Source organism: Cyprinodon variegatus, unplaced genomic scaffold (genome assembly GCF_000732505.1).
Source record: "Cyprinodon variegatus isolate N-32 unplaced genomic scaffold, C_variegatus-1.0 Scaffold106, whole genome shotgun sequence".
Lineage (NCBI taxonomy): Eukaryota > Metazoa > Chordata > Actinopteri > Cyprinodontiformes > Cyprinodontidae > Cyprinodon > Cyprinodon variegatus.
The window spans coordinates 857,206-877,736 of NW_015150559.1; the positions used below are offsets into that span (position 1 = coordinate 857,206).

The 20,531-nt window shown below is 35.4% G+C and overlaps 1 protein-coding gene across 1 annotated transcript in view; it reads left to right on the forward strand.

The window, feature by feature from the left end:
* LOC107084672 (ryanodine receptor 2-like) overlaps nucleotides 1–20,531 on the forward strand; it is a 99,917-nt gene that overhangs the window by 67,579 nt on the left and 11,807 nt on the right. The window contains exons 70-93 of the mRNA XM_015374604.1: nucleotides 954–1,084; nucleotides 1,422–1,473; nucleotides 2,409–2,462; nucleotides 2,602–2,701; nucleotides 2,831–2,910; nucleotides 4,069–4,145; nucleotides 4,275–4,348; nucleotides 4,596–4,676; nucleotides 4,842–4,930; nucleotides 6,431–6,559; nucleotides 6,991–7,095; nucleotides 7,304–7,385; nucleotides 8,087–9,375; nucleotides 9,511–9,575; nucleotides 10,391–10,470; nucleotides 11,235–11,338; nucleotides 11,464–11,550; nucleotides 11,732–11,941; nucleotides 13,592–13,722; nucleotides 13,864–13,906; nucleotides 18,214–18,350; nucleotides 19,064–19,124; nucleotides 19,431–19,577; nucleotides 19,714–19,848. Coding sequence (XP_015230090.1) covers nucleotides 954–1,084; nucleotides 1,422–1,473; nucleotides 2,409–2,462; nucleotides 2,602–2,701; nucleotides 2,831–2,910; nucleotides 4,069–4,145; nucleotides 4,275–4,348; nucleotides 4,596–4,676; nucleotides 4,842–4,930; nucleotides 6,431–6,559; nucleotides 6,991–7,095; nucleotides 7,304–7,385; nucleotides 8,087–9,375; nucleotides 9,511–9,575; nucleotides 10,391–10,470; nucleotides 11,235–11,338; nucleotides 11,464–11,550; nucleotides 11,732–11,941; nucleotides 13,592–13,722; nucleotides 13,864–13,906; nucleotides 18,214–18,350; nucleotides 19,064–19,124; nucleotides 19,431–19,577; nucleotides 19,714–19,848 — 3,543 coding nt within the window. The remainder of the gene's footprint in view (nucleotides 1–953; nucleotides 1,085–1,421; nucleotides 1,474–2,408; nucleotides 2,463–2,601; nucleotides 2,702–2,830; nucleotides 2,911–4,068; nucleotides 4,146–4,274; nucleotides 4,349–4,595; nucleotides 4,677–4,841; nucleotides 4,931–6,430; nucleotides 6,560–6,990; nucleotides 7,096–7,303; nucleotides 7,386–8,086; nucleotides 9,376–9,510; nucleotides 9,576–10,390; nucleotides 10,471–11,234; nucleotides 11,339–11,463; nucleotides 11,551–11,731; nucleotides 11,942–13,591; nucleotides 13,723–13,863; nucleotides 13,907–18,213; nucleotides 18,351–19,063; nucleotides 19,125–19,430; nucleotides 19,578–19,713; nucleotides 19,849–20,531) is intronic.

Sequence of the window (20,531 nt, forward strand, 5' to 3'; positions counted from 1 at the left end):
AATTTTGCCCAAATATAGTAACACCTCACTCTTGATATCTTCTGTCAGTGACATCATGGTGCGGTAAGCCTAGCGCCATTCTCCCCACTTTACAAGCAAAATCAATGGGAACTACTAGACACCCCTACAATCAACAACAATTATTTAACATTTCGAGAGGACTTCACCATTGAAATTTGTGAAACCTATAGGTAAACTGACACTGCCCATGTGCATGGCAGTTGGATGTTGTAATACATCGGGTAAAAGTTTAAAAAAAAGTAGCTATTTCAGCTTTCAGGTTTATGATCCACCTCAGGATCGTCGTTGGATTGCCAACTTGAAGAGGGAGGATTTGCCATCAAACTTCTGGCCAGAAAAAAAAAAACAGAGCATTAATCCGTTACTCTCTGCTTCGCATAGTGCACTGGTCGTCATAATCATGGATAATAGCGAATTGTGACAAACACCAGATACAGCCCTGGGACATGCTCAACAGCCGATACCGCACCGTGACGTCACAAACCAGTAGATGGCAGCAATGTTCTTTGACGAACATGGATGTCTCCATTAGAGCACATTCAAATTAAATTATTCTTAATTAAAAATTTATAATTTATTGTTCTAGGAATTTTACTCTTTTATTTTATTTTATCCCCTTGTGTCGTCTGTTAGTTTAGCTCGAGCTATCTTTCACTGCTGCCAAGCAAGCCTTCATAGGACTATTTCTCAGGTTGATTAACATTGCACTTTGCTTTGAATATTGAAGCCATATGCTCTGCAGAGAGTGCAGAGAGCATGCCACTTCACATTGACAAACAATAAAGGTAAGTCTGCATCAAGAATTTTAATTTGCCTTTACTGTTCATAAGGAAGGGACCTGCTGAGTTTACTTTGTTGTTAGCTGCAATAAGCTGTGTAGTATAATTTAAGAACACATACTAGTTGTCTCGCTCTCTCTCCTTGGATTGCAGAAGGGGCAAGTGATAAACCATTGGAAAGGTGACAAAGAGGAGGTAAAGGAGGTGGTAGAAAGAGCCCAGGCGATCGATCCCCTCTTGCAACTCATTATGTTCTTCAGTCGAAGTGCACTGACAGAAAGCAGGTGTGTGTTGATTATAAAAGATCACATGCTGCTTTTGTTACTGCTCAAATGCATCTTGAATACTAGTGAATACTACACTGGTCTGAAGTGGAATTAGTGCTTCATGGTTTTAATCTCCTGTAGTTCTGCACATGCTTTTTGAATTCCCTCAAACATAATATTTTCTTAACCCTTAACCTTTTAACATGTTTCTGATTTAGCAGGGACATTTCTCTGCAAATGTAAAATGAAAAAAAAAGTATAATTTAAAATAAACAAATTTTTCCACTTTCTGATAATATAATATAGTGATATATATTTCTGGTAATATTTTTCTTTTTGTTTTCCCTGTTTTCAGTAAGCTTGATAATGACAACCTCTACAAATGTTATGCTGGTATTATGGCAAAGGTAAGAGTCAAAAATGTTGTTTTCACAATTAGCAAACGTTTGATTTTTACAAGTTGTAAATGCAATTGAACTAGTGAAATCACTTAATTTTTGAAAATCTGCAAAAAATCTTTTAGCGAAAAAAATTTGACCTTAAATCCTTAGCAAATACAGTTGTACTGGAATGTTTATGTAACATCCCATTTAAAAAAAAGTATAAATTCACACTAGTGATTCAAATAACATGGAACTGAAAAATAATGATAAACACTAATTTACTTAATATTAACTTCTTAAAATGAAATAGATTTTGACTTATTATTAAAGAAAATAAATATAAAAATAAAAACTATCCAAGACAAATTAAAGAACCTTCCTTATGAATAGTGAAGCAACATACATGTTAACAGGTGCAGAAGTTTGACTGAACATTTTCTCAAGCTCTATTAGGCTTGGTTTGTTAACCCTTTATTTTTCAATGTCCACATATCATGATTTTTTATTTCTTCGTTTTTTATTTGCATTTATTTGACTTGCAGCAGATTTTTTTCTGTCTTTAATAGAAGGGTATTTCAAACACAATTGTAATGGTGTTACAGGAAGCATAATAGAAATAAATCAGATATGCATGAATTTGGCTGAAGGGTAGTTTCACTACTGCAATTAGTGCTCTAAATTGCCTATTACAAATCATGTTGTAGTGTTTCTTTTAATGCATTTAGACTTGAGGAGCCTCTAAGCACATACACAGATACACTAAATTTTTGCATCATGTCTTGAAGTTATTCTTTAAAATCTGTGTGCATGACCCATGAAGTATGAACCTAAAGTACCTGTCAGTAAAGAGCTTCAGCACATTTGTAAATCATTTATTGTTGATGCATTACTTTTTGGATCTGGTTTTACATCATCTGTTCACTTCTGTTTTTTTTTTTTTTTGTTTTTTTTTTTCCCAGAGCTGTTGCAGAGAGAGCAAAGATGATGATGAGCAGGAAGTAGAAAGCTTTGAAGTGAGCAAATTAATCCTTAGATTTTTAAACTCTTTTCCCTGAGTTATTAAGCTTTTTTGTCTTGTTTTAAAAAACTATAAAATATCGCAGTATCTCTATATTTCAAAATTAAGCCGAAGTTGTGTATTCAAAATTAAAGGAGAAGGAAATGGAGAAACAGAAGCTGTTGTACCAACAGGCCAGGCTGCATTGTCGTGGAGCCTCAGAGATGGTTCTGCAAACTATTAGTGCCAGCAGCGGTAGGAAATATTAAATAGAAAATATCACCTATAAATAATTTTTAGATAAACTCCTGCTTTGGATTTGACAAAGTGAAAAATGAGAATACTTAAAATTGACAGAAATATTCTGATTTTGTATCACTTTAGGCACTATGGGATACATGATTGGTCCTACTCTTGAACTAGGTATTGCTCTTCTCAATGGGGGGAATGCAACTGTTCAGCAGGTAAGTGAAATCCTTTTCTATAAAACACAAAGACAAAAACACAATTATTTTTTTTGTTATTCATTCTTATATCGTGTCAGGTGCTTTTATTTTTTCAACTAAAAATGGTTTAGAGACAATAGTGGCACTTTTATATAACTTATATGTTAATTAGATAACTAAAAACATTCATAAATTTAGGATACCAAATCACATTACGCTAGGGTTGCTAAACATGTTAGTATAAGATACTAAAATCATCTCAACCTCAGCTGGAGAGTTTCATAGGAATTTGTTAAGTTAATTTCCCATTATGACTTCTCACTGGTCTGATTGTCCCACAAAGAATATTGGTACCATTACAATGCTGACCGCGAGGAGTGTGATGAACAGTCAAGCTAAAATATAAAACAGTGTGTATGTGTATCAGTGTGTATGTGATGAATTTGGGTAATTTGGGAGGTGAAATGCAATTAAAAGCTATTTAATAGAATTTGAGTATGGATGAGTCAGTTTTCCACACAGCAACAACCACAATCTAGGCCGGCAGTAAAGCAGCTGAAAAAACATTCTGGTGTCTATGTATAACTTAGGGATGTTTTTTAGAGATATTTTATCTAATTGTCCTTTGTTTTTATTGAAAATTTTTATTGCTCTTCAAATGTTATAAATACATTTACAGCATGGGTTGTGTTGCATCTTGTTTCATGTACCAAATCCACATAACTCTAAAATTAGACTTAAACAATGACTGAACAGGAGATTACAGTACGGTACATATAAATTTACAAAAATTAAAAAACAAGCTCAAAATTACATATCAGAACTAAAGTGACAGAACAGAGTTGTAGGCATTCATTTGACAAAGCATGAAAAAGCTTTTTTCTGCAGGGTTATCTTTTAGAGAGTTTAACCAATCGCAAAGTATTGCTTTTAATCCATATTTAACAGTTTTGTTTTCCAGTTAAACAAAATAACAACAGAGCAAATAAGGAACCATTTCCTGTCTTACTTTACGTTCGTAGCTTATTTAAAATAAAAGCTTACTTTTAATATATCTGATAAAGTATTCTTCAAGACTTAAATCTTTAAACCCCAACTTACCCCTAATGGAAACATATTATCAGACTAATCACTTCTGCTTTATTAGATCTTATCTATGTTTATTGTGCTTTACAGAAAATGCTGGATTATCTAAGAGAGAAGCGCAATGTTGGCTTTTTCCAGAGCATGGCTGGACTCATGCAGTCATGTAGGTAAGTTACTGAAGAAAAGGTGCTAAAATCAGAAAAACAGGCTGGCTGATTAACAGTTTGATGAAAAGTACAGTAGGTACATTTTTAAAGGCTTTGCTAACTCCTCTTCTGTGAATTTCTGCTACTCAGTGTCCTGGATCTGAACGCATTTGAGAGGCAGAACAAAGCAGAGGGATTAGGCATGGCTACGGATGAGAGCTCAGGTACTGTAGTTAAATGGAAATAAAAAAATCCATTACTGTTAATCCATGTTATGGTAGAGGAACTCGCTGCACGATCGCTGTTTCAGAGCACAATTTTAAAGTATTTCTTCATCTTCTGTTTCATCAACATCTTTTTTTTTTTTTTTTATAAGGCTTTGGTTAAATTTTTTTTTTTCAATTTTACTCATAAATTTTACTTGAAACTGTTCATTGATTTTTTAAATAGCTGTTATCTTTTTGGTTTAAGGAGAAAAGGTGATGCCTGACAAAGACCTGGCTTGTGACCTATTCCGTTTTCTGCAGCTGCTCTGCGAAGGACATAATTCAGGTTATTACAACTTCCTTCTTGTCCATTAAGAAATGATCAAATATCATATATGTTTGTCAGTAATTCACATTAAAAAAAACATAAATGGTGGCAAAAGTAATATTTTTTCTGATATCATTCTTCAAATTTTGATACCATTTTTTTTTTCTTTTGTCCACATTTTAGATTTCCAGAACTATTTGAGAACACAAACTGGGAACAACACCACTGTCAACATTGTTATATCAACTGTTGACTATTTACTACGGGTACAGGTGGGTTTACTACGGTAACTACTTAGGAAAATGTCAAACTAAATGGAATATTTAGAAAACAATACGATAATTTCTTAAAAGTTTTAGCAGTCAGACTCATTGAATGCAGATGTTCAAACCATGTAAATAATTCTCTGTAGCTCAGTGAGCTTAATCAAGGTACCGTATTAGGCTGCCACCTGTGCAGTATGTTCAGTCATGAAATTTATCGGTTGTTAAATATTATACTCTCATCTGTTAGTGATCGATCCATCCATCTTCTCCCGCTTATTTTATTGGGGCTTGTGCCTATCTCTATCAGTCTATGGGTGAGAGGTGGGGTACACCCAGGACAGGTCGCAGGTTGCATGGCAACAAAGAGACAAACAGAGACATACAGCCATGCATACAAAAAACTCACCCAAGGATAATTTAGAGACACCCAACAGTCATATTTTTGGACTGTGGGAAGAAGCCGGAGTACCCTGAGAGAACCCATGCATGCAGGGGGAAAATATGCAAACTCCATGAAAAAAAGACGCAGAGCCGGGAATTATACTCAGAACCTTGTTGCTGCAAGGCAACAGCCCACTGTTAGCGATATTATAGCATACTGAAAATAATTGTTCATGAAAGCAGCCAAGCAATTAAGTGGTAGACCCAGTTTAATGACCGAACGGAGTCAGTTAATAACAAGGTGCATAGTGCACATCAACAACTTTTGCAAAGTCAATAGCTATAGATCTCCAAACATAATGTAGCCTCTGGATTATCTAAAGATCAGTTTGCACATCAATAGCCTAATGAAATGTATATACATGCATGAGCTGCTAAACAGGAGCTTTAACTCATCAGGTGCAATACAAGTTTACAGTGAATGAAAGTGGGGATGTGTTCTCTAAAATGACAAATCCTTCCTCTCTTTCTGACAACCCAATGGATGCGTGTGATGGTTACTTTCCTGACTATGTTGTGTTGAGCGTAAGACTTAGTGAAAGGGTGTTATTATGTTGGCCTTATTTCATGAGTTAGGTCTGGTCTTCAGTTAAAGCAGATATTAAAGCTTTCTCATTACGAGATATCTTAGACAATTCAATGGTCCCATCTTTGTGGGGACTGGTTTTGATGGTTCTTTGTTCTATCTGTTCCTTCCTTACAGTGCAACTCTGTACAAAGCAAGGTCCTAAGAGTTTATTGGTAAAGAACTTGACCCAAAACATTATTTTTATATAATCAGAGCAGTGACTGGGAACTTGGTAATGTCAGCACACATATTGGTCATTAACCTGACGTCCACGCCTCAGAAAGAATGGTCAATAATTGTATAAACATTTTCCTAAACGGTATAAAAAACTTCAGACAAGAGTTATAGTTGTAAAGGTTGGTCCTACATCATACTAAACCTCATCACTTTAGAACAGAATGTTGCTAAAGGTTTATGCGGTTGTGGATCTATATGAGCAAATGTTGATCTAAACATTCCTACAAATAAAACTAAAAATGATGTGTGCTACACCACAGGAATCGATTAGTGATTTCTACTGGTACTACTCTGGGAAGGACGTTATTGATCCTCTGGGTCAACACAACTTCTCCAAGGCCATTGAAGTCACCAGACAGGTCTTCAACACACTCACCGAGTACATACAGGTCAGTCCATTTGTGTTTGTAATAAATTATTTTACCAGAATACAATTTAGGTTATTTCTTAGTTACCTTTAATAAAGTCTACGTAAATACTAAACCTAGATACTGTTGTTATTAGAACACTTTTAAAAGATTGAATCCTATCACTTTGCAATATCATGAGCAGCTTTCAAGAGGTTTATATCATTTTGTTTTTAGCAGTGTCTCTTTACTTTGGATAGATCTTGATTTTTTAGATTTGTAAATAATTTTTGTAGCAAATTTTGATATGAAGTGCTTGATAAATGTAGGTTGTAAATGCAAATACATTTAAACAGTCAAATATATTTGAGAAATCGAGATTTAAGCATTAGTATTTCAGATTTTAGTAATTTAAAGTTCTTTCTACTTTCTGCAATGTTTGCACTGACTGTATGTATTTGTTGTTCATCTAGGGTCCATGTAGTGGGAATCAGCAGAGTCTTGCTCATAGTCGTCTTTGGGATGCTGTCGTTGGATTCCTCCATGTTATTGCTCACATGCAGATGAAGCTGTCTCAGGTATAGCACACACACTAGATACCATTCTACAGTCTTTAAAAAGATTACAAAGCTGTTGCATTATTTTAGCTTAATAGAGTCTTGTTTGCTGACAGTATTTTTAAACTAAACCCTTTATCGAATAGTGTTTAAACTTCTTTTTGTCTCAAGGTAAACTTTGTGTTGTTATTTTTTCTTGTTTTGTCATAACTGTTGTTTCTTTTTTCAGGATTCAAGGCAAATAAAACTTCTTAAAGAGCTCATGGACTTATTGAAGGACATGGTTGTGTTTCTGCTTTCCATGTTAGAAGGTAAATTATTTGCAAGGCAAATGGGTTATTTATAAAGAACTGATATAAAACGTATACTTTATTTTCAATCATTGCACTCAGCTACAGCTCCAACTTTACAATGAAACCAAATGCAATGTATGTTCTCACAATGTTATGACCAATGCTCCGATGCAATCTAACTCTTCACACTGTATGTTCAAAAACCACACGTGGGACTCAGCGCCGAGTGATGGTGCTGGTCAGACTCATCAATCTTGGACATGCTTGCTGTGTCATCAATGTGGCTTGTGGCAAACAGCAAGCATAATTCTTTATGGCTTTCTTCTGTTCACTCTTCTATAGAGGCCAGATTTGTGGACTGCATGACTAATAGCTGTCATATTGACATACTCTCCCACTTGATTTATGGACCTCTGTAGTTGCTTTTGAAGTCACCAGGGTCTTCTTAGTTCGTTAATTAAAGCTGACATTGGCTGACCTGTTCATTAAGATGGACAGTCATGTCTTGGCACATTTTGAGGTTTTAGCATTCTTTTCTTTATCAAATTTCATTTTTGTGTACCCTCTGTGTATACTAATAATTATTTAATGCATGTTTCAGATCCAAATTACTTTATTTTTTCTTATTTCCATAAAAAAAGAAATCAAATGAATATTATGCTGTATGTATTAAACTTAAACTATAATCTGATCATTTATTACCATTTTCTTTGTTGCAGGCAATGTTATCAATGGGACAATTGGAAAGCAGATGGTGGATATGTTGGTGGAGTCGTCATGCAATGTGGAAATGATCCTCAAGTTTTTTGACATGTTCCTCAAACTAAAAGACCTGACCTCTTCAGAGGGCTTCAGAGAGTTTGACCCTGATTGTAAGGGCAACATAACCAGAAAGGACTTTCAGAAATCCATAGAAAACTGCAAGCGCTTCTCCCAAGCTGAAATTCACTTCCTGCTTTCGTGCATTGAAATGAATGATAGTGAGATCTTGGAATATGAAGCATTTGTGGATCGATTTCATGAGCCAGCAAAAGACATTGGTTTCAGCATCACTGTTCTCCTTACAAATTTGTCGGAGCACATGCCGAAGGATTCCAGGCTGAAGACATTCATGGAACTGGCTGAATGTGTGCTGGCTTACTTTCAGCCCAGCCTTGGGCGCATTGAGATTCTTGGCAGCGGGAAGCGGTTTGAACGAGTCTACTTTGAGATCAGCGAATATAGTCGCACACAGTGGGAGAAGCCACAGGTTAAGGAGTCCAAGAGGCAGTTCATTTTTGATGTGGTCAATAAGGGAGGAGAGAAGGAGAAAATGGAGATGTTTGTAAACTTCTGTGAGGATACCATTTTTGAGATGCAGCTTGCAGCCCAGATATCCGGATCAAACACAAGGGATAAGTTTACTGTGAAAAAAGAGAATGAAAAAAGTGAGCTCGATGAGGATGAAAGCCCAAATGACAAGGGGCGGACTTGTATCTCCTATTTGTGGCTGATGCTAACCTTTGTCCTGTCTTGGAAAAACCTGAGAACACTGATGAAGATGACTCTGAGGGATTTCTTAATAGCAGCATTTCGAGTCTTTTCATACATTTGTATGGTTCATGTCCGCTGCATTTCTGTTGTCATCTGTCACATCATGTATTTGCTATACATCACATTTGTCAACAGTGGTCTTATAGAGGCAGCAAAAAGAATGAAGGTGTCGGACTTATTTGGTGGTATCCTTGAACCAACTCTCGACGAGGTCATGGAGATGCCAAAGAGTATGGATCCAATTAGAAAGTACTCTGCTAGTTTCTCATCCCAGAAAGAATTAAGGGAGATTGGGCAGATGGCTTCAGTGACCTTTCCCAGAGAGGTGGACATACTTTCAGACATATTCGGTCTCAAACTGAAAAAAGAAGGAGGTCAATACAGAATTATAACGCAAGATCTCTCTGATAGTCTGGCTGATCTGTTCAATGCAACAATGGTTGATAAAGAAATTTCTGAGCAGCCCCAGACTTCGGTAGGTGTTTTTTTCTATTTATGTCTTTGGTTTAAAAGGTTATATCAGGTTTTTTTGTTTGTTTGTGTTTTTTATGTATTTTTAGCCTAATCATTCTGGTGCTTTGAGATTTTGAAAATTAAGGTTTTATTGTAGTTAATGGACCACTCGGGCAATGAAAAAAAAGAAGATGAGAAAATGGAGGAGTTACACGATCAAGAGTGAGTATCAATTCTCTTGCCTTAAAGGATGCAGTACCTTTTCAAAAATAGTTGTATGTTATGTATTTTTCAAATATCATGTCATAAAATATTATATTATGAATTATTTAATAGACTCTCTTAAGCTGGCAGCAGTCACAAGATTAAATTGTACAGAGGTTTAAAATATGGCTAGATTTTTGTATGTTATACACATTGTTATCCAACAATATGAGCAAAAACTAAGTATACATAAAGTATATAACAGTCTATTTACTGTTAAAAAGAGTGCAGCACAATGCAGGGCTTCAATGAAATCGCAGTTTGAAAGACTGGGTAAGGCCAGCATTTAGTTCAGTTGGGAGAATCAGTTGAGTTGACACAACAAGTATTATTCTTGCAACACAACAAAAAAACAAAAGAAAAAAGACCTTTATGGATAAGAGGCTGGGAGAAAACCACTGTTAAAGGAGAGTCATGAAAGGTTACATTTAGACTTTTCTAAGCCATGCAGGAATTTATTTCCTATTTTGGTGTCTTATGTGAGAATGGGACCCCCCCCCCCCTTCCTATTTGTCCAAAATATTTATTAATGTTAAGTGTTTAATTATGCTATTAAATTATTTGAAAACTTGAATAAGTATTAATATTTACTTTCTGAAAATTATAATCTGTTTTAAAGATACCCATTGTTTTCTGTCGCTATAGAGGTTTAAAGATTTTAAAGGTAAACTGTTTTAATTGGCACAGTAGAACTGGATTTTTAATAAACATGCAAAAACATCAGGGCTGTACATAGTTGCTGTTTATTCCATTGTATGTTTTTACCTTTTTAGTGCACTGATTCACAACCAACGCATGCTGTGCTCTAAGAGCAAGGACATGCATAGAGATGATAAAGGAAACATGGAGGAAAGTGTTGTGGTTAAATAAACTAAGATTAAATCAATAATATGCAAAACGCTTTCTGGAGTCAAACACTGAGCATCATCCTAAGCACAAGATCACTACCAGTGAAACTATGCTGTAGGAATGCATTTCTTTAGCAGAGAAAAAAACTTCTTCAAGGTTAATGGTGCTAGATGAGACTAAACATCTGACAATCCTGCTTACATACCTGTTTATGTACTAGCATACCCCAATCAAACTCTAGACTGGAACCCTATCAGGAATCAGTGGCAGAACCTTTCAATTGCTATTTACAGGTCTACACCATTCAGTCTTTCTGAGCTAAAGCTAAAAGTTTAAGACAAATGGGGAGAAATGTGTTTCCCTAAATGTGAATTTGGCAGAGATTTACCTAAAGATCATTGACACTGATTAATGTATAGTTCACAATAACACACAGTAAAATTTACAGTTGTAATGTGACATATTTTTGTAACAGTGTAATGATTGTAAGTGAACTGCTGTAAGTATTCAGTGCTCAAACAGGTTAATATTAGTTTTATATGAGCTTGAAAAATTATAAGATCATGCATAGAACATTGATTTGTCTGAACACACTCTATCTTATGAAAAAAAAAAGAAAATATGAGATTAAAAAGGTTTTCTTCTTATTTTTTAATTTCTTTTATGGAAATAAAGTACATAAAAAAATCTTGGACATGTCTTGTTTTTATGTTTGGAATGTTTTCAGAGGGAAGAAATCTGAAAAGGAAAGTTGGAATGTAAAAAAAGAGAAGAAACACAGTGCCAAAGGATGCTCTAATAGGTTGAAGGAAGCACAGGGCCAGCATTCTGCTCTCTGGGAGATGATAAGCGCAAATAACAAGAGTCTTCTGGTAATGTACAAGTACAGCAACACATGCTTACAAAGATAACTATGCACAGTCAACATCTAGCTCAGCAATAGCAAACATTTTTTTGAGCTTGACTATATCTGTTTTCTTCTTCCTTTTCTCCCTAGAATTACTTTGCAAGAAATTTTTATAACATGCGTTTGTTGGCATTATTTGTTACTTTTTCAATCAACTTCATCCTTCTTTTCTACAAGGTGAGAGCAACCTTATGAGCCTACTTTTTCTCAGACTTGCAGCTGTGTAGGATTGTGAATGTGGAAAAGGTTGCCTCAATTAAATCGTTTTATACTCATGTTATTTTTATCAATTCCCTGTTGTCAACTATGCCACCAAAGATGCCAAGCAAAACCATTTCCTTTTTTTACTGGTTTCCAGGTAGTATCTTTGCCTGCACCCAAAGAAGAAAAAGCGGTTACATCTGTGAACGGAAAAGAACTGGACTCCACTATGAAAAATACAAGCAATAGCAATGTTCATTTTGTGCTCGAAGAAAGCAGTGGTTACATGGAACTGTGCCTTCATTTCCTTTCTATTGCACACACAATCATCTCATTCTGCTGCATTATCGGTTACTACTGCCTCAAGGTATGCCTCTTCAATAATGTTTTTCTGCTCCTGTTGATTGAATTGTAGTTTTTAGAGGCAATTTCACTTTAATTTACATAAGTAGAATTTTTTAAAACTAGACTTCTTCAAGATTCAAGCTTTCTGATGTTGATGGAAAAGTAGTATAGTTTGCTATCAGTGCACAAATATAACTAATCAGGCTTAAGTGTATTTTACTGTTATCTGCTTCTGACTATTTCGTTTTAAAACCAATGACGGTAATGTTGGCTTAGTTAAAATAAAATGAAAGCCTTGCAAAGCACTGTATTGCAAAAATACACTTTTTCACACAGTTTCACTTTAATGCCATCCTCCTTTTAAAGCAAAGGCTTAAATAGGATGTGCTATTCATGAGGTCAGATGCTCATTTAGAATGAAAGCTCTGGTTCACATTCTCATTTGTAATTCATCACAAAGTCTAAGTTACAAGCTTGAACTTATGACTGTGCAGAAAAAGCTTGTCAAACTAAATTTTTACATTAATATCCTTATGAACCCTGCTAAGTGCATTAGTAATCTAATTTAAAACTATTTAAATGTCTAAAGAATTATGAATTCCTTTCACTTGAACAAATGACATTCTTAAAATGTCCCCATACTATAATTCCTTCTCCATCAAAATGTGTGCTTTGCACAATGCAATCAGGCAAGTGGGGTTTTCATGGTGTTTTCCAAACCCAGAGTCATCTATTAGATTGCTAGAACACAAAGCATGATTTGTTTTTACTGTGCGGTGGCATCTTACTTTACAGAACACCATCTGATGCTTTGAACTGTGATTGATGATGGAAGGCTTGAAGCCATAGGGATGTTTGTGCAGTGATCTCAAGTTGGGATCAATTTGAAAGTCACATGATTTCAATTAATTCTACACAAAGTTTCAACCTGTGGGCCCTTGTGTATACAGATATTGCTTTATGTTTTTCCTATGCCTTTAACAAAGTGACTGAGTTTGCTTTTGCTCTCAGTTCGTATGACTTTGTATTCATGCTTCTTAGGGTTTATATAGAATCAGTGCATCAAACAGTAAATTTGATATACTGATTAACTTTATTTTTATTTGGAAGAATATTTCATGACTGGACATGCAGCTGTCCTGCTTTCTCTGTTTTTAACAAGCTTTTTCAGCTGATGCCTAGGGGTGGATTTTATACACAGGTGGCCATGGAAGTGATTGAAACACCTGAGTTCAATGTTTTACATAAGTAGCTTAATATTCTTCTCACCATATTGTAGACATGATAGAGAAACCATTTTGGATTTGCAACCTGTAAATAAGCTACCAGAAAATACTAGGGGGAAAATTCCTCTCAGTGCTTTGCTATAGTGAAATTGTATTTGTAGAGCAGATCAAAATTTTTTTTAATCTTAGAATATAAAAAGAGGTTGGCCGCATTGGATTGAGGGCAAAAACTCATTACTTGGTGTCATATAATGGTCTAAGGGTTTTATTCACTTAACTTTAAAATACATTTTCTTTTCTGTTACTGTTGATTATCCTGTTTTTGCAGTATGTAACATAAATCACCATGGTAGATTTTTTTATTCATTTTAAAGTTAACGTATATTTTTTAGTCTTTCAATATTTGCAGGGAATAATTTCTAAATGATTTTGCATTTGATTGAAAGGTGCCGTTGCTGATCTTCAAACGAGAGAAAGAGGTGGCACGAAGGCTCGAGTTTGACGGACTATATGTGACACAGCAGCCTCCCGAAGAAGACATCAAAGGGCAATGGGACCGTCTGGTCATCAACACACTGTATTATCTTTATTAAGAACAGATTAATAAATTATATTAATTAGCAAAATTGTCTATATGGAAATAAAGACATATTTCACATTATTCGTAATTATGCAACATCTTTATGTTGTCTGTTAATCTACTTCTGTATCTTTTCAGATCGTTTCCGAGTAATTACTGGGATAAATTTGTGAAAAGAAAGGTAAAATCTTACAAATGGATTTGTTTGATACTGACAGTCAGATAGAACTTTTATTCCAAAAATGCTTACACACATGTAATTATATGCAGATTTCATGCAGTGACAGCACAGTAAGGAATCAACTGATCTGTGATAAAAGATTTAATGGCAGCTGTAATTATTCCACAGTCAAGTACATATAATTTTATCCTCTTCCAGACAGTTAAGCACACCTTCCATTTTAGATAACCATTTGTTTCATAGAGAATGATGAGCGATGGTTTTGAACTTTTCTGTAAAGGTATTTTCTTTCCTATTTTGTCTTGCAAACTGCCTTTAATGTTTTATATCAGTATTTTTTTAAATCCTCTGCAACTTAATATAGGGAGGCAGAAAGTAAAAACTGAACACCTTGAATTAATTAAGAAAGCAACATTTAGGAGCAAGCTGAATAATTCCAAGTGTTTTCTACTGTATGTAATACTAAAGTAGCAGCCCATTTTTCCGCCCATTACCACCAAGCCCAGGGTCGATTTCTACTTAAAGTTCTCTTTAAAAGGAGTGCCATTTAACTTTCAATAAAATAGCTGTGTGTGAAAGAAAAATAAACATGCCAAATTATTGTAGCTGCTGGATCATCTTTTTTTTCCCCCCAGCATTTTATTGTCCTTACACTTTCAACTTTTAATCTTAAAGCCTCATAAAACGATAGATCACAGATATAATAAGCCCTTATTGACAATACCTTAATTTTTGGAAAAAGATGTGTGAGGTCTGAATTCAAGCAATGTCTCAGAACAGCATTCAGAAAGGTAAAGGTTTTTCACAAACAAGTCTACCAACTGGAAAGGGATGAAAGGTCTGGGCCATCAAGCTGGCCTCAAAACGTATCCCCCTTACACCAGCTTTTTCCAGAAGGATGAGCCAAAGAAGAAAATGCATGTTAACTTCCAAATCCAGGAAAGTAAAAATTATTTATGTAAAATAATCTATCTTTACTATTATTCCAGTTACCGGTAAGCAAATCAAAGTTTTTCTAATCATCAAAAAAAGTTTTGTGTGATTTAATGTCAGTTAGAGGAAGGTTGTTTCTTACCAAATAATGTATATATTATTTTAATATTTATATAATATACATATATTGTGGAATATGGATTGCAAGCTATATACCTACTGGAAGCATTACCATTTTTTTTTCCTATGTTTGAAAGTTATGGCTATTCACATTTATTTCTCTACACGTTGAGTAGTTACTGTATTATCTCCAGTGGCGTGCACAGACTTTTTAAAGGGCAGGAACGGGGAAAGGGCACATAGAGCATGTCCTAACCACAGTAGACGGCATTTTAGCAGTTAAACATCAAAAATGAAAAAGAGATGATTGTTATAATCATAAAATTAAAATGAGACAGTAAATAGAACATTTAAGTATGTACCAGTCCATATACTTTCAACTACAGATTTGTTTTTAAAAAGGTACTTTAATATTGGAAGACTAAAAACATCAAAACAATGTCTGTGATTATGGATTAAGATTCTTTTCTAAAACAGTTTAGCATCCTCCAAAGAAAATCTTCCTGCTGTCAAGTCAAACAATTATTGCTTAGATGGATGTTTTGAAATTTCTTGCCTGTATAAAATTAGACAAAAGGAAGCTGACCGCTGAAGGACGCCAGAGGTCATTAAAAATGCTGGAGGCTGTAATCCTGTAAGGCGTAATCTGTCTTAACTAAAATACTTTTCAGTAAACAAACAGCCACATCACATGGGACTTGAGAGCATGAGTTGGCAAATGATAACCTCTAGAAGAAGTACTTTGACATTAATTTTCTATTAAGTTGTCATTAAAGCAATTTTCCATTTTGGTTCCAGCTTGAACACTTAATTCAAAGCAGATACTTATAATAATGGTAATTAATACTTCCCATATTGGAGAACATAACAGTAAGTTAGCTCCAAACTGTGGGGGGCTCTGTCTTTTAAGTACAACATACAGTGAGTCACAGTAGAATGTTCTTAAGGAAACATTTAATGCTTAACCTTAAAAGCTTGGGTGGATTTTCCTGTATTAGGGATTTATCAATCATATGTAAAATAGAGGAGGAAATCAGTGGAAATATTTCCTTAAATAACTTGGCTGGAACTGGATCTATGTACAAGTTTTAGATCCAGGGCAGTGGATTTACATTACCATTGTCAACTGCATGGGGAAGGGAACCAGCATTGTATCCAACATGGTGAGGGCTGTCACCTTTCCATTCTCACATTGTGCCACTAGATAGAACTGTGGTGTTGTTAAACAACGGCACGTATGGAAAGAGCAGGGCTACGTCACAACTCTGGTTGTGATGTAAGTTACTTATGCAGCCTAGACAAAGGAAAGAAAAATAAAATAATTTATTCCTAGAAGGACTGTTCATCATCCTCCCTTAACTGCCTCACAGACCCCAGTCACTGCCAACTCCCCAACACAGGTGCTTTCTGTGTAGGTAGATCTGCAAGGAAGTACGGCTGATTCGGACTGTCATCCAGATGTAGCTCTGGGGGCTTTTCCAATATATTGTCTCCCTTAAGCCGACTCAGACATTGTGCATAATATCAGTAGTCCGTAATGTTACGTTTCACCTATGTGTTTATTGTGAAGTGCCAATAGTAAGACCTTCAAATGAAATGCTATAGGGTTGTTAGGGGTAAATGCAGATCTAAATTGAAGAATCTGATAAGGAATTGGATATTGTGTAACAATCATTCCAGCCACCAAATAAGGTAAAAAATTCCCACTGTTGTATTCAGTGGCAGCAAAGGAATGCCATATGATGTTATGCAATAAATTGATATACTGAAACAGTAGCATCACAAACAAGTTTTACCTTCAGAAATCAAAAGCATTGTAAAAGGTATATCAATTTGATTCATTTTCCAGCTCAATGGGTGGAGAGTTGACATCTGGATGACAGAAAAACAGTCTTTAATATCTCTGAAACAAAAGTAGCTCACATCTTTTTTTTTAATAATTTATTTGTTTTTTTTTTTTCATTTTACAAATTACCAATTTAAATGCAAAAACTTGCACTAACGAAGTACCAACCGCTCTATTTGCTGAGTTTTCATAGGGGGGTATCAGTTTCAATGAGCTCAAGCTCCTATTTGCTGACAGTTTGTGGCGTAAAAACTGCTTCTGAAATGCTGAGTGGTGAACTTCCTGTGGGGCTCGGTCTGAAAGCACCTTAACACTGATGTTCCTTGAGCTTGAAGTTGACCTTTAATCACTTAAGAATTTATTCTCTGCTCTTTTGCCACCATTCCTCTTATCATTCTTATTGATTTTTCATCAATTTTCCTCCTTAAGCCACACTCACACTTTAATTTTTGAATAATGTTTGCAACCGTTTTCACAGGAACATGAAGTTATTTAGAGAGGGTCTTCAGAGATGGCTTTACCTTTAACATTCTTGTCTATGATTTTCTTTATAATCTTCTGAGAGCCCTATTTCCTTTGCTTCCACTGCTCCATGTTAATGGTGTTGAACACCATGTCACCAAACAGCACAGTGCTATCTGTAGCCCTATATACAGCCCCACTGACTGATTACAAGATTATTGACACCTGTGATGCTAATTAGTGAACACACCTTGATTTAACAGGCCCCTTTTGTCAAGTAATTTTCAATATTTTCTAAGTATAAAATAATGTTTGCCCAGTTTCATTCTATTGAAATTGTGTTGAAAATCAGTGATTATCTTAAATGAAGTGTGCAAACAATTTCGTCCACATGCCCATCAGTCAAAATCTTGAAATTGTGGACAATATTTGTATTCAGTCCAACTCAATTGTGTCAAACCCTATGAAAATGAACTGATTTGAATACACATGCAGGGCATATTTAGTAGCTTTTACTCTGTACAAATTTGTGAGAACTAAGCATCATGTTCCCTCTACTTTACAGTTTACACTCTACTTTGTTTAGATCTTCCTCATAAACTTTTAATGAAACACAGGATTTTGCAGTTGCAAAATGCGAAAAGGTTTAAGGTGTGCAAATACTATTGCAAGGTAATATACTGTAACAGCACAACAATTTGTTTCACTTTGTTGTTCCATCTGCATACGCCTCCAAACGGCTTTCAAAAACCTTTTTATGTTCACTTATCATTTTTTCCAAAGCTGCACCATCATCTTGTCGGCAGAACTAAGCTGCTATCTCATTATGATTCAGACAGTGCTGACAATGCGGCTAATTACCCTTTGCTGTCTCTTGTCATGCCTTATTCAAGCGGAGATATGTTAAAGATGCTATTGTTTCAACCTGTCTTTTCGTCCCTGTCAGGTGATGGATAAGTATGGAGACTTTTGCGGCTGTAAGAAGATCCGTGAACTATTAGGTCTGGACCAAGCTGCTTTAGACTTCAGCACTGAGAGAAAAGAACATAAGAGGCTCAGAAGAGACAGTGCCTGGAGTGCGCTGTAAGTAGAGAAAATATTGAAAATATCCAGGTCTTTGTTAATTAACCCTCTCAGAAAGATACAGATCAAACTGCAGTCATCTGGTCTAGCATTCATTTTCTACTTGACACTGAACAAAGAGCATTTTTTTTTTTGCCAGTTATTGTTACCCAGTAAAGCATATTTACATTTGTCCTAAATAAAACCATATAGGCCATTTAGTCTGCTAGCTTGCAGTGATTGTTCGCAACATCTGTGCCTCAAGGCCTATTGATATAAAAACAATAACCCAAATATTGAAATCAATATTGCCCTTTCTGTTGTACATTCCTCTGTAATACAAAATGGTCATTTGGTATTGTGTTGGAGTACTATGTTGGTCTTTACACTTTCATTCATCTCCTTCGTGTGCTGTTTAGCACCATTATCTATTAGCATTTTTGACCAATTCATGTTTTTAGCACATACTTTTATTAACGGCTGTTTCCAATAAACTGTGAAGGTGTGTGTATCTCCATGCATTACCTAATGTGTGTCCTTACAAAGAAAGGTCCGAAAGCATTATCTTGCACTTGAGGAAGAACAGGACATTCTGAGAAGTCATCACAGAACAGACACTCTCTTTTAAAGAACACAATGTAGCTCAGGGATATGATTTTAGCCTTGGACATTTTGACCTAATTTTCCTGGTTCTTCATGTGTTTTTATGTATCTTTGTGGTGACACTGTTCCAGATTTAACTCCTTTGACGTAAAGTACCAGATCTGGAAGCTAGGAGTGGTGTTCACTGACAATGTAAGTTTGGTTATGTCCACAACTCATGGCTCATTGGATTTATTTTGCATGTTCGCTCTCCCAAAACAAAAATCAACATGCCACGTTATATTCTACATGCTACGTAATAATAAGTTATGACTGAACATTGTGTGCAAACAACGTAATATTTGATGATTAAATCAAGATTTTATCTAATGAAACCACACATGTCTCAAAGATGATGGCAATATCCTGTCAGTCTACCTGTCTGAAACACATTTGTCAGGCTGTTCTTGTAATTTAATATATTTTGTTTTTCTCTTGACTTGTCTGTGTGTGTTTTAGTCCTTCTTATATTTGGCCTGGTACATGACCATGTCAGTTTTGGGTCATTATAACAACTTCTTCTTTGCTGCTCACCTTTTGGACATCGCCATGGGCTTTAAGACGCTTCGTACCATCCTTTCCTCTGTCACACACAATGGAAAACAGGTGCGTGTGTTTTAGGACTGTGCTAAAAGATGTAAACAGAATATATAATTTTTCTTTAAAGCCTTGAACTGGAGAATTTTCCATATTAAATTATTTGCCTCTGTCTCTCTTCTTACAATAATTTTTGCCTTTTTAGCTGGTGCTGACCGTGGGACTTCTGGCTGTTGTGGTATATCTTTACACTGTCATAGCCTTTAATTTCTTCAGGAAGTTTTACAACCAGAGCCATGACAACGAAACTGACGATATGAAGTGCAACGACATGCTTACTGTAAGTTAAAAACTGAATCCCACCTTTTCTTATCTGTTTACTTCCATTTGCAGATGCATATTATAACACTTGCATGTTTTGGGGGGTTTTTTAAATACATTTTTCTTCTCAAAATAAAAAAGAAAAGTATTGCAAAATAACAATTTCTAATTGCAAGGCTCTACACAATCCTTGGAAGGCTGCTGATTCTACAGTTATCCATCTGAGTGCTGGGCACCTTTTACAAAGTGACATCCATTAAGGTCATTGCTAAAGTTGAGAGGAAGGAAAAAGATGTGATTGAAGAAGAGCAAGTGCCAGAGCCTTGAGAGGCTTTGTTAAGCGGAGCTGTTTCAACAGTTTCTTGTAGGTAAAATAGTTTAAAGCATGGACTTCAGCTGGAGTTACAGCTTTAAGAGCCATAGAGGTGCATATCCACAACACGAGGCACAAATGTAGCCTTGTGCTTCTCCTGTGATATCAGACATGTTTTACCAGGGTTGCAAAGTCAAAGAAGCAGACTTTTGCTAAGTAGTTCAAAGACATATTTTAATATAATTTCAGAAAAAAAAAAAAAAAAGAAGGCCCATAGCCTTAAGAAAGAGTTGAGACACAAAGCCCAGGAACTTCAGGCCCTCTTTGACATTTCCATTGACTGAGCTACTTCATCAGCCAGTGTAGGTTTACCATGTTTGATCAAATTC